At 31.7% G+C, this 27393-nt stretch overlaps 3 protein-coding genes across 7 annotated transcripts in view; 1 reads left to right on the top strand and 2 right to left on the bottom strand.

Moving 5' to 3' along the window:
• Positions 1-27393, top strand: part of LOC126893466 (protein claret segregational-like) — a 649821-nt gene that overhangs the window by 82930 nt on the left and 539498 nt on the right. The gene's annotated exons all lie outside the window — the stretch shown is intronic.
• The window catches only part of LOC126893469 (protein disulfide-isomerase A6 homolog), a 504458-nt gene that overhangs the window by 62727 nt on the left and 414338 nt on the right, over positions 1-27393 (bottom strand). The window lies entirely within an intron of this gene.
• Positions 1-27393, bottom strand: part of LOC126893468 (protein disulfide-isomerase A6 homolog) — a 250979-nt gene that overhangs the window by 133932 nt on the left and 89654 nt on the right. Inside the window, exon 7 of one of the 4 annotated variants that reach the window (XM_050663712.1) lies at positions 20183-20384. The exons of the other annotated variants lie outside the window; for them this stretch is intronic. Within the exon in view, the coding sequence (XP_050519669.1) occupies positions 20240-20384 (145 nt within the window). The 3' untranslated portion in view covers positions 20183-20239. Of the gene's footprint in view, positions 1-20182; positions 20385-27393 lie in introns of those variants that run through there. 4 annotated transcript variants of the gene reach the window in all.

Raw genomic sequence — 27393 nt, 5'->3', positions numbered from 1 at the left:
CTTCAAATACTGTAAGAATACAGATGCTCTGGTTATGTTAAATTTGAGAGTGTATACAGGGTGATTGATTAGTAGGGTAAAGCTCAATAGCTCCGCTATAGTAATAGATAGCAATAAAAGTTAATAACAAAAATTTTAACCAACTTTGAGGTTCACAACACAAAATTAGTTAGAATGTTACAGGGTGTTTGATAACACAGTGGCAGACCTAACTTATGTTTTTTTAAATGGAACACCCTATATTTTATTCTATATTCGAAATCCTGTTAACTTCTCCATCACAAAAATATAAAGGTTTGTAATGTACAGGGTATTTACAAAGTGATAACCAATTTTGTATGAAAATCGTAACAAGTTCAACTCCCTGTATAAATAAAAATAAGCACAACAGGAATGGTTTATTAATGCCATTTTTTTTTATTTTTTGTCGAAATTTTTAAGAATGATTGATATTGCTAATTTTCTTTATATCAAATACAGGGTGAGTCAAAACGCAAGTACATTATTTTCTGAGTAATGTTAAATGGAACACCCAATATTTTATATCATTATTGAAAAGTAACATTAACATACTTTAATTTTTATATAACATTCTCTATGCCCAAATTTATTAGTTTTCGAGATATTTTCATTTTTCAGAGCAAATTATTTTAGGTGTTTAAATTTATCTAAATTTTAAGTAAGCCATGACTGAATTGACAATAGGGCTTTTCATTCACAGTCATTTGTTTCGAGCTTCTGTCATATGTCGTATAATCCGTGTATATTAATATTATACACAGATTATATAACATATGACAGAAGCTCGAAACAAATGACAATCGATGAAAAGCCCTATTGAAGATTACCGATTATCAATCCGGTAATCAATGTAACAATGTAGCAAATAAAGAATTAAAAATAATTTATTAGTAATACATTTTACAAACAAAAACACAACCACTACATGCAACATTTTTGAAACAATTAAAAACTATCTTTTTATGTAAATGCAACAAATAAACAAAGAAAATTAGTAATAAATTTTACAAAAAAACACACAAACACAAAATACAATATTTTGTGAAGACAATTAAACACTACTTTTGTATGTAAATGTAACAATGTAACAAATAAAGAACGAACCATAATTTATCAGTAATACATTTTGCAAAAAAACATGTTTGAAAAAATTAGAAGCTACTTTTAATAAAATATTTTTAATATTTAATTACATAAGGTGTTCAAAATTATCTCCTAACACATTTATGTACGCCTAAAAACGATCATTAAATGAGCTACTTACTCTACGGAGCATTTGTAAATTAACACATCGAAATACACTTTGTATTCTATTTTTCATCTCATCCCTTGTTGTTGGAGGTATTTTATAAACTTCATTATTAACGTAACCCCAAAAAAATCAGTCCAGTTTATTAAATTCTGGTGATTTGGGTGGCCACGCTACTGGTCCATTGAAAAATGACAATATCTCGAAAACTAATAAATTTAGACATAGGGAATGTTATCTAAAAATTAAAGTACGGTAATGGTACTTTTCAATAGTGATATAAAATACAGGGTGTTCCATTTAAAATTACTGAGAAAATAATGTACTTGCGTTTTGACTCACCCTGTATTTGATATAAAGAAAATTAGCAATATCGACCATTCTTGAAAATTTTGAGAATACGTTAAAAAATATGGCATTAATAAACCATTGTTGTTTTTCTTATTTTTATTTATACAGGGAGTTAACCTGTTACAATTTTCATATAAAATTGGTTATATCTTTGTAAATACCCTGTATAACATAACAAACCTTTTTGTGATGGAGAAGTTAACAGGATTTCGAATTTAAAATAAAATATAGAGTGTTCCATTTAAAAAAAAAACATAAGTTTGGTCTGCCACTGTGTTATCGAACACCCTGTAACATTCTAACTAATTTTGTAATGTGAAGCTCAAAGGTGGCTAAAATTTTTGTTATTAACTTTTATTGCATCTATTACTATAGCGGAGCTATTGAGCTTTACCCTACTAATCAATCACCCTGTATATAATAAACATTTTCTTTCCATTTTTTTGAGGTCAAACTATTTTATTAGGTGTATTCGCGGAGCAAATCCTGAACTTATCCAGAGGGAGAACGCCTGCTCATTAGGCGTTCTCCCTCTGGGTAAGTTCAGGATTTGCTCCTCGAATACACCTATTTTATACAGGAATATTACTTAAGTACACAAAATTCTTGAGACACAGAGATTTCTTTTGGGGATCTCAATTTCTTGAGAATTCTTAATTCCTTTTAGGGAGTCAATAAATACCTACTGCAAAAGTTTTGAAAAACAATCCGGGAGAATAACATTTCAACTAAAAAATTCTTAAAAAAACGTGGCATCTAACGATATAACGTATAGAATATGTTACTATCTAGTAGACTTAAAACAAGGATATTCATTCATATTAAAACTATGTTACAAAACTGACAACTCAAAATAATGCATTATTCGTCACAGAAAATGTTGTATTAACTTATTGTGTTTTTGAGATATGACAATATTGTGAAAAATGTCAAACAAACTTTTTGAATAGCAATAACGACACTTCGTCATCTGGCAACCATAGGCGTAAACTAACTTTATGACGTTATTATACAAAAAAATCTGTTCACTAACATAATCTATTTTATACTTTTTTCGAGATATGACGGTCTTCTTCCAAAGTAGCGATATATATTTAATACAATCTTACTTTATGGTTGTTCGTCGCATTTAAAACAAAGTTTTTTTTTAATTACGGGATTGTTCGAATCAGATTATGGTGAAGTACCTTTAATGTTATAAAAAATATTGAAAATTCTTCAAAAAAGGATTGTTTCTCAAACTTATGTACCAGCTATTACTCAACTATAATGGAAAATATCATTTTAAATGCAGATAATATTGTTATTTTTTAAAAACTTTCAAATTAACATAATTTACTAAAAAATTACCCTCCACATTTTGTAACACGTCGTTTTTTAACAAAATTTAATATAATATGGCAATAATCTAGATTTACAAGAAATGAAAAACGACACGGTCAAAACCTGGCAGGCAATATACAGGGTGTCCCCGAAAATAGTGCGTTCCTTAAAGGTATAGGTAGAAGTCACCATGTAGAGCAAAAAAGTCTTATAACATTTTTTTCTAAATTCAACCGTTTGGTCAAAAAATCAAAATACATTGTGTTACGCAAAATGAAATCTGACAACTATGTATACAAAAATCTAAAAATAGACAATCACAATTCAAAAATAGTTGGGGCATGGGCCTTTAGTATTTACATTAACCCTGTCTTCCTCCTGAACAAACAAACAAATTCTTGTTTTGTTTGATTTTCAAACATGGGGTGGTATAATTATTTTACAGGTGTACCTGTCTGACCTACATTTTTCTGGTGTCAATAACCATGTCACAAACAGATTTTGTACAGTAATACCACATTAGTTAATTTTATAAAAATAAAAGTTCGCTTATATGGCGAACAATGTATTTTTTTTGTAAACGGTTAACTTTAGAAAAAAATGTTAAAGGACTTTTTTATTCTACATGGTGTATTATATCCATACCTTAAAGGAACGCACTATTTTCGGGGACACCCTGTATATATCTACAGAACATGAAAAAAGTATTAAAAAAATCACTTAAGCCCACGTTTTTACATTTATTTATCGTGAGGTGATTCTTTCGCAACTTTAAAAATTAGTACGTATATTCTTCTTATGTACATTTGTTGAAAAATGTGTCACACAAATGCTATAAAAGACACGCTGCATAAAGCACTTGCGTTATTTTTAATAAGGCTTAAAAATTCTAAGTCAGTAAAATCGTGTTTCTATGTATATATAGGTACGCAGTTATACATTGCTTCAAATATTAATGCACCAATGGACAGTCAATTATTTGAGAAAAATAATATATATTATACTTGACTATGAGTTAGAAGTGTGAATGGAAGAAAATACAGTTTATTTTAGGATTGAGATCCAGACATCATACTGGCCACGCAAGGTTCTTTACCTTTTTAGACACGCTACAAGAGGTTATACCAATAAAAATCTGAAACTTGCCCGTGTTTTAGCTATGACCTTCTGGATATTTAAATATTTCTTTGCAAGGTTACTTATTGTAGTCATAGTAAAATCATAATAAAAACGTCAAAAATTGAAATGTATTGAATTAATTACAAAGTAACAAAAAGATAACACAAAATAATATCATACTTAACTTACTAAACTTACATAGGTATTTAGAAAACAATCTTTGTCTTAACCTCTTTGATAGTACTAGCAAATCGTACTGCATTAAGATTTTGACTGCATGTCTCCTCGAAAGGAGACAGATTAAAAATCATCAAAATTTTTGAGTTGCCTCCCAATGAGGATTGTAATAAATATTTATAATTCCAGTTTTTGAGTTGCCTCCCAATGAGGATTGTAATAAATATGTAAGTTTATAATTCCTATATGGAATATGCTTATCTTTACTATGTAAGGCTAAAATGACCTTATATAAATAATAAGGCAATAAATTATTGTATTCAGGAAATTAAAGGATTATCCAAAAGTCCTTCTTTATGTTTAATTTTGAAGTTGAATGAAAAAATACTATTCAACTTTTGACTCAAGATACACAACTCTTCCATTGATGCAGAAAAAACAGTATATTTTTTAAAACCTTATAAAATAACAACTTAAAAAATACCATACAGTAGCCTCGCTTAAACGGCCAACTTTTAAACACTTTGTGCCCAATCTCGTAAATGCAGAAAGACTTGGATTCTTTTAAAGCTACTCAATAACAAAATTTATGAAAATACTGTATTCCCGTGTATACACTGAATTTCTATTTTTGTATTTTTAAGGATCTTGTCTTTTGCATGCTTTCACCACCGGTATTTTGTAATGTTACAATGATTTTAGGTCTCACGGGCCTGGGTATGGAATTATTTCTTCCTAATGTTTCATCGGGATTCTTTAATTTTGCTCCAATGATCAAAACAGAGCAATGACAATATTGTTGATGAAAAACAAAAACTGTTGGGCCTTAAACCACCAGGAGATAGGACATACTGATATTTTTGAGTACTGAAATTACCAAACCAACAAAGAAAAACATATCTTCAACTATAATCACTACCTGCTTTTACCATGAAGAAGAAAACCGTAAAGAAAATAGTCAACCAGAAAACATCCCTGACACAGAATCTACATGAAGCTCAAGATATAAATAAGTGGTAAATTTTACGGAAGGCCTACGTTCAGCAGTGGAGAAATTAATTAATGATGATAACAAATGGTTGCAACTTCAAAAGAGATGTAGAGATTAAAATACAAAAATAGATAAATGATTACAATATAGTCATTCATTAAAACTGTTCTATATCAAAGAAGAGTAGGGTTACTGCGCTGAGGTTAGCCAATTACGAATGCTACTGTAGATACATGTAAACTAAAGTATAATACGTTTGTGGGGAGCATTACTTATATATAAATAAATACAGTTATGTACAACATATATATCACAACTAAATTATATTAAAAGCGTTTTCAAAATATAATACAAAATAATCAGCTAATTGCTGCAAGAACAACAAATAAAGTTCCTATAAGTCAAGTTAAGTTAAACAATTTTATCAACAAAAGTACAATTCGCTCCTCTGGAAGAAAAGTGTTACAACTCAAAAAACATCATTTTTCAGGAGAGACAAATAGAGTTTTTAGATCCTAATTTAACTGTCAGTTTTAAACGGTAACTGCTAAAATTTTTAAATTAAAAGCGAAGAATATGGATAAGTGAATGTTTCTAATTGTGTAAGAAGCAAAACCAAAAAAACTATGGTATCTGATTTAACAAAGAAAAAAATCAAATACAATATACACCAGGGAAATAAGGCAAAAATATACCATGTTTGGGACAGTTGAGCAGCCAGGTTGCAAATGGGTTTTTTTGGGTACCTAATACATTATAAATACAAAAATACCCGTCACAGTTTAGACGAGAAATTTAGTTATTAACAAATAAGGGTCAAAAATGAGAGTTTTTTCGTTTAAACCGCTACAGGTAAAAATAGGGTAATTAAATGTCTTATTTATAATATTTTTCTTTTAGTAGATGAGCCAAGGTTTAAAATAGCGTTTTTTGAATTTTGGTCCAATTATTTGTTGCTTCGGATATTTCAAAATAAAACTAAAATTTCGAAAATAAAAAATTTGCTACAACTTTTGCGAAAATGAATTTAGGACTTTCATATTGCATGAAAAGTTGAGTCAAACAGTCCATACAATGCACAAACATTTTTAAGACGATGATGTGTCTCAATTAGTTTAAATTTTATTCAGTTTGTTTATTCCAAAGAGCTTTTTTTTCGCAAAGTATATTGTTCAGAAAATAATAACGATACAGCAATTCAGTGAAAACAACATGAAAGAAGAATAGTCATATTTTCAACGCATTTTAAAAAATCATTAAAAAGTAATTTTTATCACTCAGAAAACATTTTACTAAAATAGAGTCATCTTTGGCTTATAAACAATTTGAATAACTTTGTTAATATTGACTATAGGCTAAAACTACAATAGAATTTGAAAAACTGGTATTTTTATACGAATTTTAAAAGAAAAACTTTTCGCATAGGTTAATTACGGTCAAAGTTAGCCACTTTTTTTATTTAATTGACGGCTACTTTGTTTATAACAATTAAGCAACCTAACTAGAGCCATTTTGAAGTTGAAGATATATAGGTTATGTGTAAAAGTTTGAGTAAACTTTGAACCTCAACAGAGTGGTTAATAAAGCTTTAAAAATGGCGTCCGAACGGAATTAATTCATGGTCGGTGTAGGGGAATTACTAAAATACGTGCACTCAAAAAATGAAACTGATTCTGCAAACATATGCTGCGATTAATATCGCTGGAACTTGTTGATGGATTTTGATCATAATTTTTTTAATTTGTATGTACTCGTAGTCTCTAGAGTACGTTATGTACACACAACCCACCTAACATTACAAAATGTTAGGGGGAACTCCCCTTATTACTCAGGGATATGAAGAATAGATTACGACCGATTCTAAGACCTACCGAATATACACATATAATTTCATAAAAATCGGTCAAGCGGTCTCGGGTATGGAAACGAACACTGTGACAGGAGAATTTTATAGATGTAAATATATAGATGGCTATTAACAAATAGGGGTTGGTGATTCTCTAGAAGAGTGAAAATTAAGGGTTGTATGTATTTTTTAATTCTACATCATATAAAATTAAGGTAGATAATTTTGTCCAAAAAAATAAACAAAAATGTCAGGGGGGCAACCCCCCTTATTACTTATGGGTATAAAAAATAGATTAAAACCTCTTCACGTCCTACAGGATAAACGTAAAATTTTATAAAAATCGGCCAAGCCGTTTCTGAGTAGTATGGTAACTAACACTGTTACAGGAGAATTTGATGTATATAGAAGTAACTGCGAATTAAATAATAAAAGTGGCTGAACCTAATTAACCTAGGCAAAAAGTTTTTTTCTGAAAATTCGTATAAAAATACCAGCTTTTGAAATCCGAAAGTAGATTTACTCTATAGTCAATATTAACAAAGTTATTCAAATTGTTTAGAAGCCAAAAATGACTCTATTTTACTAAACTTTTTTAGGAGTGATAAAAACGACTTTTTAATGATTTTTTTTCAATACTTTAAAAATATAACTATTATTCTTGCATGCGGTTTCCAGAGAATTGCAATGTCATTATTATTTTCTGAACAATAACATTGCGAAAAAAAAGCTCTTTGCGATAAACAAATTGAATAAAATTTAAACTAATTGACAAATCATCTTAAAATTTTTTGTGCATTATATGGAATGTTTTGACTCTACTTTTCGTGCAATATGAAAGTCTTACGGCCATTTTCGCAAAAGTTATAGCACATTTTTTTTGAAATTTTAGTCTTATTTTGCACTTTCCGAAACAAAAAAGGATCGGACCAAAATTCAAAAAGTGCCATTTTGAACCTTGGCTCATCTACAAAAAGAAGAATATTATAAATAAGATATTTTATTACCCTATTTTTACCTGTAGCGATTTAAACGAAAAAACTGCAATTTTTGACCCTTATTTGTTAATAACTAAGTTTCTTGTCCGAACTGTGACGGGCATTTTTGTATTTATAATGTTTTAGGTATATAGTACCCAAAAAATCCATTTGCAAGCTGGCTGCTCAAGTGTCCCCGACAAAAACCTTATTTCTCTGGACTAATAGTTTTCGTGATCAAAAACGATACGTTCACGTCGAATGTCAGACCATAACCTCAAAAGTGTCATTGTTCCGGAATAAAAGTATTCGTTTTACCGCCAAAGGAATGACACTACTGCCATCTTTCGAAGTTAAAAGTAAACATCTATGTGACACTTTTCCTGGTAAAAGTATGGGCAAGTATGGGGTATTTGGAGTCAATTTAACAAGATAACTTGAAATATGTATTTTTGAGCTGGCACTTTTCTTCCGGATGAGCGAATTGGATTCGTATCAACTTAATCTATTGATGAAGTGTTACTGTATGGTTAAATTTCGTGAATTAACATCTTGACACTGAACATTTTGTTCAAAACTTGTATATGAAGTAAATGTTAAGCCGGATTCCTGAGTAAAACATTATTGGAAAAACATAATATTATTTTCCCAACTGCTTAATTTTTCTTAACAGCATTCAGTGCAAACGAGTGAACTGATTTAATATTTTAAGGTACCACTACAGATTAGAAAAAATCAGAAAGGTTCTGAAAATTCACAGAAATTTTGTTGATCGATCGTTCCACAAAAGTTGATTCGTAAAACACCTTTTTACAGCTGACATTATAACATAACTTAAAAAAATATTACGCGAGGTATCCCAACAACTTCTACATTTTTAAATACCATTATATACAAATATTATAAATGAACACAATGCTTATACATTTGATTAAGATAAAACGCTCAAAAATGCATACTCATTAGTATTAAACCGCATAAAGCTGGGATCCAACGGAACGTAGTGTGGCACGCCTGGAGAAATAGAATATATATAATAGGAAAAGATAAAAAGTAAAGATCGGAATCAACGCAACGTGAAATAGCGTTATTTCCCTCAAAATTTGTGATTTGCGATCCGTGGGCCGGCGTGAAGTCTCCCATCGTTTGTCGGTAAATGAATACGGTTCAAAGGAAGTCAGAAGTTGATACATACTCTTTTAACTCGGCTAGAGACTGGTACGGTCAATGCCGTGGTAATTTTACTATGGAGTGGTCTAACTACGTTGTGTTGGATTTTTTATCATTGTATGAATTATTTCATAATAAAAATTACAAATGGGAATTCCACGAAGACACCTTAGAGAAAATAAAAGAAAACAAGCTGAAAATGCGCGCATTGTCATAACGAAAACTTTGTATATTTACGTATTTTAATTCATAATATGGAAAATTTCTATTATGAAAAGTAGTTTAGAATTAATAATTATGTTTTAATGTGCCATTATATCATTCTAATTTAAATGTTATGAACTATAAAGGTAGTTTACTCTTGATCGAAATTCATATTTTTTATATACCTCGTATAAAATTAATAAAATTTTATACAAGGTGTCCCAAAAGTAGTGGAACGGTCGAATATTTCGCTAACTAAACACTGGATCGAAAAACTGAAAAATACTTGTTCAATCATTTTCAAAAATCTATCCAATGACACCAAACACCAACCTCCACTACACCCCCTGGAGGTGGGGTGGGGGGTAACTTTAAAATCGCAAATCTAAACCCCTAGATTGTCTTGCAGATTTGGATTCGTTACGTAAAAGTAAGCAACTTTTATTCAAGACATTTTTTCGAACTGTGGATAGATGGCGCTATAATTGGGAAAAACGATTTATCCTGATACCATGGGTAAATTATAGAAACGGTCTAATATCTCGAGAAATACACTTCCAAATAAGAAACCAAACAAATTTTTTTAATACTTTTCGAAAACCTATCGAATAACACTAAACATGACCCTCCAACCCACCCCCTGGAGGTGGGGTGGGGGTAACTTTAAAATATTAAATAGCAACCCCCACTTTTTATTACAGATTCGGATTTGACATGAAAAACTAATGGTTGCTATTTAAGATTTTAAAGTTACCCCCCACCCCACCTCCAGGGGTGGATTGGAGGGTCATGTTTAGTGTTTATCGATAGGTTTTCGAAAAATATTAAAAACCTGTTTTTTGGTTTCTTATTTGGAAGTGTATTTCTCGAGATATTAGACCGTTTCTATAATTTACCTATGGTATCAGGATAAATCGTTTTTCCCAATTATAGCGCCATCACAGTTCGAAAAAATGTCTTGGATAAAAGTTGCTTACTTTTACGTAACGAATCCAAATCTGCAAGAAAAACTAGGGGTTTCCATTTAAGATTTTAAAGTTACCCCCCACCCCACCTCCAGGGTGTGTACTGGGAGTTGGTGTTTGGTGTCATTGGATAGATTTTTGAAAATGATTAAAACACGTATTTTTCAGTTTTTCCATCCGATGTTTAGTTAGCGAAATATTCGACCGTTCCACTACTTTTGGGACACCCTATATATGATGGTTGCATCATAAATCTTAGAACCTGAAGAGCTTTTTATGAAGAATAACTTTTATTTGTCAAATTAAAAATAAAAGAGTTATAAATGAAAATGTTCTTGGTATCCATAATTTGAGAAAAATCTTCAAATATTTTTTTCCATTAGAAGGATGTACACAGACACAATACTGACTAGTGATTTTAGTCAATAATTTTGCCAATTCGACAAAAAAATAATTTCTAAATAGTTAATAATTATTACTAAATAATTAGTAATTTTGCCAATTTCGGCAAAATTCTCAAAAAACAAAAAAATTACCTTCTACAATCACTAGCCAGTTGTGTTGACTTTAGCGAATGACTAGAAATGGAACAGTCCATTTATCATAAAGGGGAGGCCGTATTTATACTGGTATAAACCTTTTTAAAACTGTTAATAAATTATTGCTTTTAAAATATTTATACTCAAATTGGATTTTTGAACATCTTATTTATTTTATATATAATAATTAAATTCACTATCAAATGTCATTGATGTTTTATTAATACTTAATTTAAAATTTAGTTTGACATTCACGAAGTGTCAAACTCAAATGTAAATAACCTATGCTTGACAAAAATCGAGATTTAAAAAAAGTAGCCTACTTCCTAATCAACCATTTGAGCTGACATTTAGTGCGTCTGTAGGAGATAACCGGATTGTGACGTCACATTTTAGACTTTGAGGTCGTTTATCTCGAAGACGGTTAGAGATATCGGAATGCCGTTTTCAGATTTGGAATCAGAAGACAAAACTACATAAGAATCCATCTATACATCTGCTCTAAGTATTGCAGGAGCGGCGACGCAATAACACACAGACTTTTGCAAATTTATAAACGAAAAGTTTTCGTTGAAAATAACTATACCATAAATACCTAAGCACAAAAGATCCACAAGACCTCCGTAAATATAGAGATAAGAACACAGAAGTTATTCCAACGAAAGAAAAAAATGAACAATGGGAAACTAATGGGGAACTAACAGGAAAGAGACAACTTTTATACAATACATACAAGACGACGAGTGGCAGAACCACTATAAAAATCTAGTGATAGAGCAAGGACCAGAATTCAGCATCGATGGAGACGAACAAAAAATAATGACCACAGAGGAAGAAAAAATAGTCATAACAGACAAAGAGATGAAACAAGCAATAAATTCCATGAAGAACAATAAAGCTGGAGGACCAGGAGGAATTGTGGAGGAACTAATCAAATACGGAACAGAAAAACTAAGAATAATGATTTGCCGAATCATGGAAAGAGCAATAAATGGAGAGGACATCCCTAAACAATGGCAGGAAGCCTACATAACATCAATATACAAAAAAGGTAACAGAAAAGATTGCGAAAATTACAGGGGGATACCCGTCATCGCTACAATGGGAAGACTGTATGGCACGATCCTCAGGAACAAAATAGAGAAAAATATAGAAGGTAAAATCGGAGAAGAAAAAGCAGGTTTCACAGCAGGGAAATCATGTCTAGATCATATCCATACAATACAACAGACAATAGAGAAAAAAAGAGCTAAGAACAAAGATGTACACATGGCGTTTATAGACCTTAGGAAGGCATACGACACCGTGCCAAGGAAAGAACTGTACAAAGCAATGACTAAAATAGGGATACCACCTAACCTAACACAAGCCATCAAGAACATGTACAGTGGAAATGAAGTAAATATAAAAATCGGAAACAAGGTAGTTGCTAACTTCAAAACAACAAAATGTTTACTAGAGGGATGCCCAACGTCACTAACTCTATTTAAAATATTTTTAGAACATGCACTAACAACTTGGAAGACAAAATGTAGGGGTATGGGAATACCGATAAGGGACGATTACCTTTACACATTATGTTTCGCAGACGATCAGGTGGTGATGGCTCAAGATGAAGAGGATATCAGTTACATGGTAAGAAAACTAAAAGAGGAATACAAAAAGGTGGGCCTGGAAATAAATATGAAGAAAACGGAATACTTAGCAATATCGGAAGAAGACGTAAAAAACTTGGAAATAGAAGAACAAGTTGAAATAAAAGGAACGAAGAATTTTAAATATTTGGGCTTTATAATGTCGAAAAACGGAACAACAGAAGTAGAAATAAAAAATAGATTGGGACAAACAAGATCTTGCATCAGACAACTCCATAATGTAATCTGGAATAAGAACATCAAGGGAAAAACAAAAAAACCCAAAAAAGCATTCTGGCAACCGAAATGGAATACTGGAGAAGATGCTGTGGTCTCACCAGAAGAGACAGAATAACAAATAAGATAAGGAGAAGAATGCAAGTGGAAAAAGATGCCCTGCAATATATAGATGAGAGAAGACTAAAATGGTACGGCCACGCACGCAGAGCAGAAAACACTTGGATAAACAAGGTTGCAGAATGGAGCCCAAGAAGAACAAGAAGAAGAGGACGACCGAGAAGATCTTGGAAAAACGAAGACGAAGCCATATCTAAGAAAGGATTGGAAGGCGGAGACTGAGAAGATCGAAAAAAAAATGGAAGTCCTGGCTGACGGAAGGGAAACGGCATTAGCTGTAGACAACCCTTTATGTACATATGAATTATCCAACTTACTAAAATATCTACCGCCAACACTGATGGTGTGTACCTTCGATATTCGAGGAGACAAGCTCCATGGGAACGGTCCGACCGAATGTATCAAAAGTGAATATTTATTAACTTCACAGTAACGTGAGCTGCCGACAGTGCTCTCTTTTCTTTTCACTATTATATATTTTCTATTTGTCTTTGCCGACGTAAACTGAAGAGTGCCACATCACACTCCCTCGGATCCCGGATTAATAATTACGAATTCGTAATTTTTCTGGGAGATACGTAATAAAAGGGTTTAATAAAAATTTGGAACATATCATTATCATTTAATGTAATCATAAAAGGCTACGTTTTTGTTAGTAAAAACGAAATTCGAAGATGTGAACGTAATGCACTGTTACTATTTGTAACGATAAACAATACGATCCTTTGGACATGATTTCGTCATTCTTGATTCCGTCATCACTCGTAACAGTAAAATATCTGATACTGTGAAAGCATTTTTTTGCTATCATATACAGAATGGACATATTAATGAGTATTGGAAAATTACGTCAACATCACTCATTACTACTATAACAAATAAGATATTTTGACATAATTTGGTTATTTTTTGTACTGGTATAGGAGAAATAAATAAATCTAAGGAATATTAAAAATTATTTCAATATCAAGTCATCAGTATTTTTAAAATATCATCAGCCATCATGAGTGGCTGCTACTGCTTCAGACCTCTTCAAGATGTGTCGTTATGTTCTGCATTATAATTAGTTCATAGCTTACCCATAACTAATCTTTGGCTGCCAAACCTTCTATTTCCCACATATTGTGCAATGATTCTGTTTTGTGGGATCCAGCTATGTGCGCTTTCTCTTTTTAATGAGTTTTAACTTGTGGGCACAATATAAAAATATCTGTAAGTAAGTAGCCTATGCGCATTTTAGCTCAAATTGGGCCGTTTCCCCATGAAAATTCGTATATATATATATATATATAATGTTCTTGAACTCCTAAGTGGAGCATAGAGCTTCAGTGAAAACGCGCCATCGGGTTCTATTTTGCGCTAGGCCCTTCACCATGAAAATTCGTATAAGAAAATCTAAAGGTTATTCTGCCATTTTTGGTACCAAAAAGGTTCAATCCAAAGGGTTTCACGCAAGACGATTAAAGGCAAGGAAAGGTTAAAGACAATAAGTAGGGTGTGTGGGAAACTTATTAAGAACAAAATAGAAAATGACTAGAGAGATTACGAAACAGAGGAGCAAGCTGGCTTTAGAGCTGGGCGGTAGTATCAGGATTATCAGCATCCTAAAATAAGAGCAAGACAGTCATTTAATTTTTAAATGTCCTTTAAAACAAACAACACGTTTGTTTTCAATTAAGTAGATGACACAGATTTCTCAACACAAGTACACTAATCGGCAATAACGCTTTGTCAGCTAGTCAATATTATTGTAATTCACGGCCACGATGTATCAGCATTCAAAACAACAACACCTTACACTTTACTTATACATCCAGCAAAAGAAGCGTGATTCATTCTAATTCGATCTGTTATCAATTATCATTCGTAAAGCAAATACATCATCAGATGGTTATACTGTAAGCACACCAACTAGTTACTAATATATTTAGTAGTGTTCAATAAATAAGTATGAACAAGTGTTTTATCAAACCAACCCTCACCTCCAGTTAATCAACACCCCGTATTTAACGAGTTCTATTATACACAGTAAGACCACCTGTACTCTATTACGCAAGTTATTGAGAAAAAAATAGCCGTCAATAAAGAAGTTCACGTGGTGTACGTAGACTTACAAAAAGCATATAATAGTGTGCCCCTCAGCAAACTATGGTCCAACATCTAGCTAACCAACATTAAACATGGTCTTATCAAAGCAGCCCAAAATCTGTGTAATGAAACGACTGCAAAAATTATAACTGGATCAAGGATGTCTGAGTGATTTAAGGTCATGGAAAAATTTACGCAGGGTTGCTGTATTTCGCCTACCCTTTTCAAAATTTATCTGGAACAATCACTCAAGCTGTGGAAAATAAAGTGTAATGGCATGGGAATCCCTCTCAATGACGATACAACATTATACACGTTATGTTTCGCTGATGACCAAATTCTGATTGCTCAGGATCATGACGACTTGAGTTACATGACGCGGAAGCTAATAAAAGAATATAACAAATGGGGTCTCGAAGTCAACATTAAGAAAACTGAAGCCATGTGTATTGGAGGGACAAAGCAGTCCATTACATTAGAGGATGGGGTAGAAAGGCTTTATCCAAGATGAACGACATTGTGTGGGACCAAACAATATCTAAAGCGAACAAACAGCTCATATACAATACCATACTTAAAAGTATCATCACATATGGCAGTGTAGTTTGGCCACTTAACCAAAGAACAGATAAACTGTTACTAGTAACAGAAATGGACTTATGGTGAAGAGCAGCAGGCAATTACTGCATATGCAGACGATGTAGGTATAATTATTAGGAACAAGCCATGACTAATGAAAGCGTTCAAAGAAATTGATCCTAAAGCACAAAAAAGGAGGCTTAAAATAAACGAAGTATATGATCGTCAAAAGAAAACCTGACAATGACAATTATATCACAATAGACGACTATACTATTGAACGTGTGGATGCCTTCACATACCTGGGCACAGAAATCAATCATAGTCCAAGGCGGATCTGTTTTGAGATGGACGTTGAAAGGTGACTCTTATTTTTTTTGCAGAAATTGCTTGGAATTAACCCATATAATAATAATTGAGTTATCCTCCCACTTAAAAAGGCCCGGAATATTATTTAAATAATCAAAATGTCAAAACATGAAGGAAAAATTCGATTTTTTCTTCGTTTTTTGATTATAATTGTAAAAGTATGCACTTTCGAGAAAAATAGCAATACTTGCGAAAAAAACATAAAGAAACAAGTATTCGCCTTTTACGTTTTTCAACCATTTCTGCTACACTTAGGACCTCCATATTTCACCCAGAAAAATTTTATGATATGATAAAACAATACTGTAAATTTATTTAAGTTCGGTGTAATAGATTTTGCAATCCAGTTTCCCAAAAAAATTAATTTTTTCAAAATGTTACAGGACTGAAAATAAAGCAGACAGCAAGTTAATTTTTTTTGCAAATAGAAGAATACTGTACCTTTCATTTGCAATTTGCAAAATTAAAATCGGTTCACGCGCAGGACAGAGGTGTTCGATTCAGACAAGTTGATTTCCACCAAAATTTCTTCCAATCTTTATCTAATATATTATTTTCTTACTCTATATTATGTTGTATTTTCATATTTTAATTCCGCAAAAATCAAATTAATTTATTGTTTGTGAAAAATTGTTTAAACAATTGCATATGTTTAAAAATAATCCGCTTTTATTTTCTAAGTTAAAATATGAGTATATGAACAAAGAAAGTTTTTGCTAAAAAAAGTGTTATTTCAAAGGACAGAGTATGTGTTTTTATTTTGCAATAAACAAATTTACTTATTTATTTCGAAATCTCCTAAAAATTAAAATTTATCAATCATTATCAAAGGTCATTGGAATGCCCAATCAGAGCGAACGTATCCGATGTCCTGCGCGTAGCACCAAAAATTAATGTTTATTTAAAAAAATTCCTGACGCCGCCGTGTTAGTTAACCGATTTTAATTTTGCAAATTGCAGATGAAAGGTACAGTATCCTATTATATGTAAAAAAAAATAACGCTGTCTGCTTTATTTTCAGTGCTGTAACATTTTGAAAAAATGATTTTTTTTGCGAAAGCTGGATTGCAAAATTTATTTTGCAAAATCTATTAAACCGATCTTAATGAAATTTACAGTATTGTTTTATCATATCATAAGGTTTTTCTGGGTGAAATATGAAGGTCCTAAGTGAAGCATAAATGACTGAAAAACGTAAAATGCGAATACTTGTTATTTTATTGTTTTTTCGAAATTATTGTTATTTTGCAACAAGGGTGAGAAGTTTTAAAATTCTCAGTTAATCCTATATTGTAGGAAGTTTAATTACGCAACTTTTATGTTGGTACAACTTTTCTCGAAATTGAATACTTTTAAAGTTATAATAAAAAAACCAAGAAACAAATCGAATTTTTCCTTCATTTTTTGACATTTTGATTACTTAAACAATGTTCTGGACCTTTTTGATTGAGAGGATAACTCAAATATTATTATATGAGTTATTTTCAAGCAATTTCTGCAAAAATATGAGTCACCTCTCAACATCCAAATATACTAATATTTTTACAGATGCGCCCTGGTATCAGAAGAATTCCGTAAATAGCGAAATTGATGCACGTATTTCCAGCTGGAATCTTACATACTATGGTCTATGGTAATAATAAAAGATTGATGATGATTGATGACATCGAAATTATTAGACAAAGGAACCAAAATGACTATATCTACAGAACATTGATTAGACCCTTAGTAACCCATGGTTGTGAAACCTGGTTAATGACGAAAAGGGATCAAGCCGAACTCAGGACATTCGAGAGAAAAATACTGAGAAAAGTATATGGCCCGGTGCAAGAGAAAGACGGAACATGGAGAATCAGGAGAAACGACGAGGTTAATGAATTGAAATAAGGTTACGATATTGTACGATTTGTGAAAAGTCAAAGACTGTCATGGCTGGGACATGCGCAGAGAGAAGACGATGCAAAAACAACAAAGAAAATATTACAATGGAAACCGATAGGAAGGCGAAAAAAGGAAGGCCCAGAGCGAGATTGTTGGATGACGTGGAAGACGACCTGAAAACCATAAACATAAGACAATGGAGAATATGGGCAAACGAGAGATCCGAGTGGTAGGACATGGCCAGACAGGCAAAGACCCGTCCAGGGTTATGAAGCCAAAAGAAGAAAAGGAAGTGAGGAAACAATACTTATGGAATATATATATATATATATATATATATATATATATATATATATATATATATATATATATATATATATATATATATACATTAGCACTTCGAGCCAAGCAGGCTCATGGCTTGGTTTACAATCTTCCTCCATTCTTGCTTGTTCTTCGCTTTTTCTGTCCAATTGGTTGCATTGAGATACTTCAGGTCATCATTAACTTCATGGCTCCATCTGGTCCTAGGTCTTCCTTTTCTCTTTTTACCACCTATTGTAGCGCTTAACATGATTTTAGGCATTCTAACTTGGGCCATTCTCTGGACATGTCCTAACCATCTAAGTCTTTGTGATTTTACAACTGCAATTATATTAGGCTCCTTATACAATTCTTCTAACTCCTTGTTTGTTCTTCGTGTCCACTGATTGTTGATTATTTTTCCCCCAAATATCCTTCTAAGTATTTTTCTTTCCCATACTAGTAACATTGATTGCTCGGTTTTTGTCATAGTCCAAGTTTCTGAGGCATACGTAACTATTGGTCATATCACAGTTTTATACGTTCTTAATTTAGCTGCTTTGGATATATTTTTGCTTCTGAGTATTCTATTAGTGCATACATGCAACGATTCCCTGACATTAGTCTTTTGTGTATTTCATCCCGGATATTTGGTTTCCTAGAAAATAAGGTCCCTAAATATTCAAATCTGTCTACCTTTTCAAATTTATACATTGTTCCTTCATTCGTTGTTATCATTAAATATTGCCCTTGTTCAAATTTTTTGTCGGTCCATTCCATGTACTTAGTTTTTGTTTCATTTATATAAAGTCCTTTTTCTCGAGCTGCCTTTTCTAGTCGTTCTACTACCTCTTTTAATTGTTCCTTGCTTCTGGATAGAATTACTACATCATCCGCGAATGCCAAACATTTATGTTTTTTGTAATATATATGTCCTGATCTGTTAATATTAGCCTCTTTTATTATCATTTCCAATACTACATTAAATAGCAGTGATGACAACGGGTCCCCTTGTCGTACTCCTTCTTTCACTTCGAAATTTTCTGTTAGTTTGTTATTTACTTTTACTTTATTTTCTGTTTTCGTAAGTACAAGCTTTATCATTCTTATTATTTTTGGTGAAACTTCTAGATTTTTTAACGCTTTATATATTTCTTTTCTTTTTATTCTATCAAAAGCTTGCTTAAAATCTAAGAAGAGTGCCATTGTTGGTTTATTATATTCATAGCTCTCAGCTTGTATTTCTCGTAAAGTAAAGATGTTGTCTATAGTACTTCTCCCTTTTCTAAAGCCACACTGGTATTCACCTATGCTATTGTTAAGACTTCTTGCTAGCTTGTTTTTGATGTGGACTGCTAATATCTTATATATTACATTTAATAGTGCCACGCCCCTATAATTTTGACATTCTGCTTTGTCCCCCTTTTTATAAAGAGGACATATCACTGCTTGCTTCCACTCCATTAAATGGAGTGGAAACAATACTTAGATTACAATAAAATATGGAACAAAATGGCTATGAATCAGAACATTCAAGCAAAAAAGTGCCGAATGAACCTTAGATTTGCTAATGGTAATTTAAAAATGGGAAAATTGCCCAATTTGAGCTAGAGTATCCATAGGCTATTTACTTTTCTGTATTTGCAAAAATGTTTTTTTGTGAGCCTTTTAACACAATTTGCAATTTTATAGTAAGTGCAAATGTGAAAGACTATGATTTTTCATTTTAAAGATTTCATTTACCAGAATATAACAAATGTATATAGTTTTTAATTTCATATATCAATCAGCTGCATTATTGCAATTATTTAATACTGTAAACTATGTAATAATCTCAAAATTTATTATAGACATTTTTAACTGTTATCCAACAGATTCCTTTAAATCAGATGACCAATTCTTAAAAACGTTTTGGCCAAAAGGCACTTTTGTTATATTGTATTTAGTTTCAAAAGGCATTATAAGCACTATTTGGTTCAAAAGTTCAATATATAGTAATACAGTTAGCAACAGATAAAAATAAATTATGCATACCTTAGTAATATTATCCACTGTATTTAATTGAAATAAACCACAATTTTCAAGAAACCAGAACATCAGTTCAGTTCTATATAAACAAATGTATTATACAAATTTAGTATAGCTAAAAACCTCCAGTCAGTATACAGGGTGTCCCCGAAAATAGTGCGTTCCTTAAAGGTATAGGTAGAGGGCACCACGTAGAGCAAAACAGTCGTTTGGCTAAAAAACCAAAATACATGTTGGTATGCAAATTGAAATCTGACAACTATGTATACAAAAATCTAAACATAGACAATCACAATTCAAAAATAGTTGCAGCATTTTAGCCATAAGTATTTACATTAAACCCTGTCTTCATCCTAAACAAACAAACAAATTCTTGTTTTGTTGGATTTTCAAACATGGGGTGGTACAATTATTTTGGTACATTTGTGGTGTCAATAAACTAAATCACAAACAGTTCTTGTACCATGCCAAATTAGTTTAGTACCCATGCCATGATGCCAAATTAGTTAATTTTATGAAAATAAAAGTTCGCTTATATGGTGAACAATTTAATTTTTTTTGGAAACGGTAAAACTTTCAAGCAAGTTTCATTATTTTTTTTTTGCAATTTTTTATTGAACTTCTTTAACTATTGAAGCAAACGTAGCGAAGCAAACGATTGAAGTGCATCTTTTAGCGAAGAATACTGATTTTTTAGTGTCTTATATTCTTCATTGAGATTTTTATGTTTGTCTTTCAAAATTTGATATTTTTCGTGGTAATCGAAATCCTCAATCCTAGGCTCAGGAATGGTTTCCAATTTCGCTCTTTTATGAGGGCTAGAAAGTCCTCCAGCAGGGTTTCTCTTAGCCTTCTATGGACATTTGTATTGGGACCTGTGTTTGTTGTAGCAAGACTTGCAGGGACATTTCTACTTTGAGCTGGTCCAGCAGTTCTCTGAATAGCAGCAATTTTTACAGACTTATTGATGTTCTTTTGAACATCAATATCATCACTTGTATTATCTCTCTCTTCAATCTTGACCCCCCGGAGAGAGTGTAGTGGTCGACGTGATGTCGTTTATTAGGAATATTATGACAGTATTAGGAATATTAAGCAGTTGATTAACCTCACCTTTAACGCCCTTGAAATTTGACAGTCCCTCCATATTGTAGTCATTTTTGTTGTGGCAACTTTTGCTAGATCACAACAGATATAAATATTACGTAAAAATTAGAATAACTATACAACTAACTTGTTCCAAGATGACGGTGTTGTTAGGATTAAACCAGAAATGGTAAAGTTGCAGAGAGAAGACGGAGAACAATGGCCGGTAGAATTATACCGCAAGGCATGACAAACTATTAAGATTTGTTTTGAAATTAAATTTGAGAATTAAAATTGTGGTTTATTTTGATTAAATATAATGGTTAGTATAGAAATGCCACAAGAAAATAGTTTCAAACCTATAATTTTCAGAAGAACTTTAACTTCTACAATACATTTTTTCCAGGCATATACAGGGTGTAACAAAAATACAGGTCATAAATTTAATCGCATATTCTGGGACCAAAAATAGTTCGATTGAACCTAACTTACCTTAGTACAAATGTGCACGAAAAAAAGTTACAGCCCTTTGAAGTTACAAAATGAAAATCGATTTCTTCCAATATATCGAAAACTATTAGAGATTTTTTATTGAAAATGGACATGTGGCATTATTATGACAGTAGTATTTTAAGAAAAAATGATAATGAAATTTGGACGCCCCATAAAAATTTTATGGGGGTTTGGTTCCTTTAAACCCCCCCAAACTTTTGTGTACGTTCCAATTTAATTATTATTGTAGCGCCATTAGTTAAACACAAGCTTTTAAAAACTTTTTTGTCTTTTAGTACTTTTTCCAAAAGTCAGTTTTTATCGAGATATTTGAATATTTGATAAATGAACCACATATTTGTATATGGTAAAGTACGATTATGGAGACTTGGTAATAATATGAAAATTTATTTATGATTTACATTTTTAAGTATATTGTGAACCATATTAAAAAAGAAGCCACATCTCGATAAAAGATGCTTTATCAAAAAAATACAAAGAGGCAAAAAAGTTTTAAAAACACTGTGTTTAACTAATGGTACCGCAGTAATAGTTTAATTGGAACGTACACAAACATTTGGGGGGTTTAAAGGAACAAAACCCTTATAAATTTTTTATGTAGCCATATTAAAAAAGAAGCCCCAACTCGATAAAAACTGCCTTATCGAAAAAATACTAAGAGGCAAAAAAGTTTTAAAAATATTGAATTTAACTAATGGCACCACAATAATAATTTATTTGGAACGGACACAAAAGTTTGGGGAGGTTTAAGGGAACAAAACCCCCATAAAATCGTTATGGGGTGCACAAATTTCACTATAATTTTTCTTTAACATGTTCTTTCCATAAGAATGCTACATGTCCATTTTCAACAAAAAATCTCTAATGGTTTTCGATATATTCAAAAAAATCGATTTTCATTTTGTAACTTCAAAGGGCTGTAACTTCTTTTGTGTGCATATTTGTACTAAGGTAAGTTAGGTTCATTCGAACTATTTGTGGTCCCAGAATATGTGGTTTAATTTATGACCCGTATTTTTGTTACACCCTGTATAAACTTACGCAACGTTATATTTTCATATAGGATGGGGCATTAGTGTGACAAAGTCCAATTACTCGTTTGTCGTAAGAGATACGAAAAAAAAGTTATTTACATAAAAGTTGGGGCAGGGATAGGACCATAATTTAAAAATATATAGGGTCACCCGTATTGACAGGGTGACACAAACTTATGTTTTTTTAATGGAACACCCTGTATATTTTTACATTTCATTTTTGGATTCTCCTCGATGTCTTCTTTCTCAAAATATAGGGTTTTGTAATATTATACGAGGTAGTTTAAAAGATAATTACGTTTTATTGTTAATTTCGTAGCAACATTCACACCCTGTAGAATTGTAGTGATTTGACATCAAAATTTCTATTTATGGTCAAACAATTTTTAATATAGTCTACTACTGTTAAACATTAATAATATAGCGAAAAGTTTAATATTAATATACAGGGTTGGTCAAAACTCGGAATAAGTATTTTCTGAGTTTTTTTAAATGGAACAGTTTAGTATTCTAATGCAATAATAGAGAGTTATCAAGTAACCCTATGAGAATACGGTAACGTTATAAATAACATGTAAAGTATACAGTAAAATAGCGTTACCGTATTCTCCTAGGGTTACTTGATAACTCTCTATTATTTTATGGTACTTTTTTATTTCTTAAGCATTCCCTATACCTAACTGCTTTAATTTTTGAGTTATTCGTGATTCTTTAATCCAAACATTAATTGCAACAAAAATTACGTGAAATTTTATTAGGTGGCTGTGCAAATATTCAATCAAAAATAATTTTTCTAAAAAAAGTAGATACTAATCTAGACTGATCCTTACTTTATTAATTTTGGACGCGATATCCAAATACCTACGTAGTTAAGATTGTTGGTGCGTAAAATATGAATAAAAACGTACAAGATTCTACCTAGTTGGCTATGATAATAAATTTGATAAAACATTTGACATTATACTATTTTTATAGTTCCAGTTGCTTTGTTACCATTACTAATATTAATTTTTTTAATAAATAACTGATGAGTAACTGATCAAAATGGTTTCTGTGGTAGGAGAGTATAATAAAAATGTGCTACTAGCAATAAGAATTTTTCATCAGCAATTCCCTGATAGACGAAAACCAAGAAGAGAAACTCTTGAAAGTATACTAAAACGGTTTCAATGCATAGGATACTTAAATTACGAGAAATCTGATAGAATAAAACTATTCTAAATGAATAAAATGAATTAAATGTAATCCTTAGTGTAACTGAGGATCTGCATATTAGAAAGAACGTTTTTATAATATAACTATCTAGACCTAAACTGTTGAAATCGTTTTAGTGTACTTTCAAAAGTTTCTCTTCTTGGTTTTCGTCTATCAGGGAATTGCTGATGAAAAATTCTTATTGCTAGTAGCACATTTTTGTTATACTCTCCTAGCACAGAATCGTTTTTGATCAGTTACTCATCAGTTATTCATTAAAAAAAATTAATATTAGTAATGGTAACAAAGCAACTGGAACTATAAAAATAGTATAATGTCAAATGTTTTAGCAAATTTATTGTCATAGCCAACTAGGTACAATCTTTTATGTTTTTATTCATATTTTACGCAGCAAAAATCTTAACTACGTAGGTATTTGGATATCTTATCCAAAATTAATAAATTAAGGATCGGCCACCTAATAAAATTTCACGTAATTTTTGTTGCAATTAATGTTTGGATTAAAGAATCACGAATAACTCAAAAATTAAAGCAGGTAGGTATAGGGAATGCTTAAGAAATAAAAAAGTACCATAAAATATCATTTCATTAGAATACTAAAATACAGGGTGTTCCATTTAAGAAAACTCAGAAAATACTCATTTCGAGTTTTGACCAACCCTGTATATTAAAAATCGTTTGACCATAAATAGGAACTTTGATGTCAAATCACTACAATTCTACAGGGTGTGAATATTGCTATGAAATTAACAATAAAACGTAATTATCTTTTAAACCACCTCGTATAATATTACAAAACCCTATATTTTGAGAAAGAAGGTATCGAGAAGAATCGAAAAATGTAAAAATAAACAGGGTGTTCCATTAAAAAAAACATAAGTTTGTGTCACCCTGTCAATACGGGTGACCCTGTATATCTGAAAATATTGTTAAATTATGGTCCTATCCATGCCCCAACTTTTATGTAAATAACTTTTTTTCGTATCTCTTACGACAAACGAGTAATTGGACTTTGTCACACTAATGCCCCATCCTGTATGTCGCTTAGCGTAATTCTGTTATATTTCAAAAATACATTATTTACAACGTTATGCATATTATATCCGTCTGTAGAATTCTTGTGCTTATTTATTACATATTTATTAGGCTAGTATTTGAACCTTAAGAAAACTCAATACATCTGAGTAACTTCCTCTAAAGATAGTAGGATAACTAATAGCCCGTATACACGACAAGGATTTAACGTAGAGATGTGACTGTGCAGTTCGTTGGTGTCGATTTATCTAACGTGAGGACGCAAATCGACCAAATAACCAAAAATCTGCGTTGATTTGCGTCCACACCAACGAACTGCAGTCACTCACATCGCTACGTTAAATCGTTGTTGTGTATACGAGCTATAAGTAGTAGTTCGAGTGTACATCCATTCTATGAACACATTCTAGACAGTGATTTTTTTACGAGAAGAATAATAAACAGGTCACGCACATACCATACCAGCACATCCCTCAAGTGTGAGAAAATTTGAAATTTCTAGAGCCAAATCTATCAGTTCTTCTTTTAACCGTTATTTTATTTCATAAGATCTATCAATTCTTTTCATTTTACATGTCTTTTCGTGGTTAGTTTTATTTAAGGCTTGAATGTCGACAATTTTTACCGATAGTAGGAAAAACGAGCAGCATAGAACTTGTTGATATACAGGGTGTTTGGCAAAGAATGGGATATAGCTTAACCTTAGATTCCTGAGTTTAAAATAGGTAAATTTAAGCTAACTTACCTTAGTACAAAAGTTGACAATAACCGAAATACAGGGTGTCAAAGTTAAACTTTTATTTTATTTATTTTTGAATATTTCCTGACAGGCATGGGACAACAACACGAAATTTGGTAAGTGGTGCTGGTATTGTACAATCTACTAAATTATGTTAAACAAACGTTTCTGGCTACTACCAGAGGCGTACGACGGGGGAACGTGAATGGTTGACCCTTCCCAAATTCTACGCCACTGGCGGAATTGCTATTTTAGTGCAATTTTTTGATTCTCCAATACTTTCTATGTAAAAAATATACTCTTCATTCCTAACGATAAATCCATTAGTTTTCGAGATATTTGAAGCTAAAAACGAATGTGCATAATACATTAATCAAAAAAGTGTGCCTTTTCATTTTTAACTTCAAATATCTCGAAAACTAATGACTTTATCGGTACGAATGAAGAGTATATTATTTGCATAGAAAGTACTGGAGAATCTAAAAATTATGCTAAAATAGCAGTTTCATCAGTGGCGTAGAATTTGGGAAGGGTCAGCCATTCACTTTCTCCTGTTGTACGCCTCTGGTAGTAGTCAAAAACGATTATTTAACATAATTTAGTAGGGTGTACAGTGCCTACACTTTCTGCCAAGTATCACACGGATATGTCAAATTATTTTAAAGTATTCATTTTTTTAAAATCATTTATTCTTTAATTAAAACTTTAAGAACTATGTGTGCCCAGTACTATAAAACTATTTGACATATCCTTATGATACTTGGCAGAAAGTTTAAGTACTTTATACCCTACTAAATTATGTTAAATAATCGTTTGTGGTTAATACCAGAGGCGTACAACAGGGGAAAGTGAATGGTTGATCCTTCCCAAATTCTACGCCACTGATGAAACTGCTATTTTAGCATAATTTTTAGATTCTCCAATACTTTCTATGCAAATAATATACTCTTCATTCGTAACGATAAAATCATTAGTTTTCGAGATATTTGAAGTTAAAAATGAAAAGGCACACTTATTTTGATTAATGTTTTTAGCTCCTTCGTTTTTAGCTTCAAATATCTCGAAAACTAATGGCTTTATAGTTACAAATGGAGAGTATGTTATTTACATCGAAAGTATTGGAAAATCAAAAAATAGCACTAAAATAGAAATTCCGCCAGTGATGTAGAATTTGGGAAGGGTCAACCATTCACTTTTCCCCGTCGTACGCCTCTGGTAGTAGCCAGAAACGTTTGTTTAACGTAATTTAGTAGGGTTTATAGTACCAGCACCACTTACCAAATTTCGTGTTGTTGTCCCATGCCTGTCAGGAAATATTCAAAAATAAATAAAATAAAAGTTTAACTCTGACACCTTGTATTTCGGTTATTATCAACTTTTGTACTAAGGTAAGTTAGCTTAAATCGACCTGTTTTAACCTCAGGAATCTAATGTTAAGCTATGGCCCATTCTTTATCAAACACCCTGTATAGGTGGTAGTGAGAAAATCATTACAGAGATCTACGGAATGTAGTCAGAAATTTGTACGCATAAATAACTCGATAAATTATTCAGGATCCATTCGTCTGATGAACTCAAACGTACAGTCCATAGCATGGGA

The sequence above is a fragment of the Diabrotica virgifera genome, chromosome 10, assembly GCF_917563875.1.
Source record: "Diabrotica virgifera virgifera chromosome 10, PGI_DIABVI_V3a".
Lineage (NCBI taxonomy): Eukaryota > Metazoa > Arthropoda > Insecta > Coleoptera > Chrysomelidae > Diabrotica > Diabrotica virgifera.
This window is presented reverse-complemented; position numbering and strand designations above follow the sequence as displayed.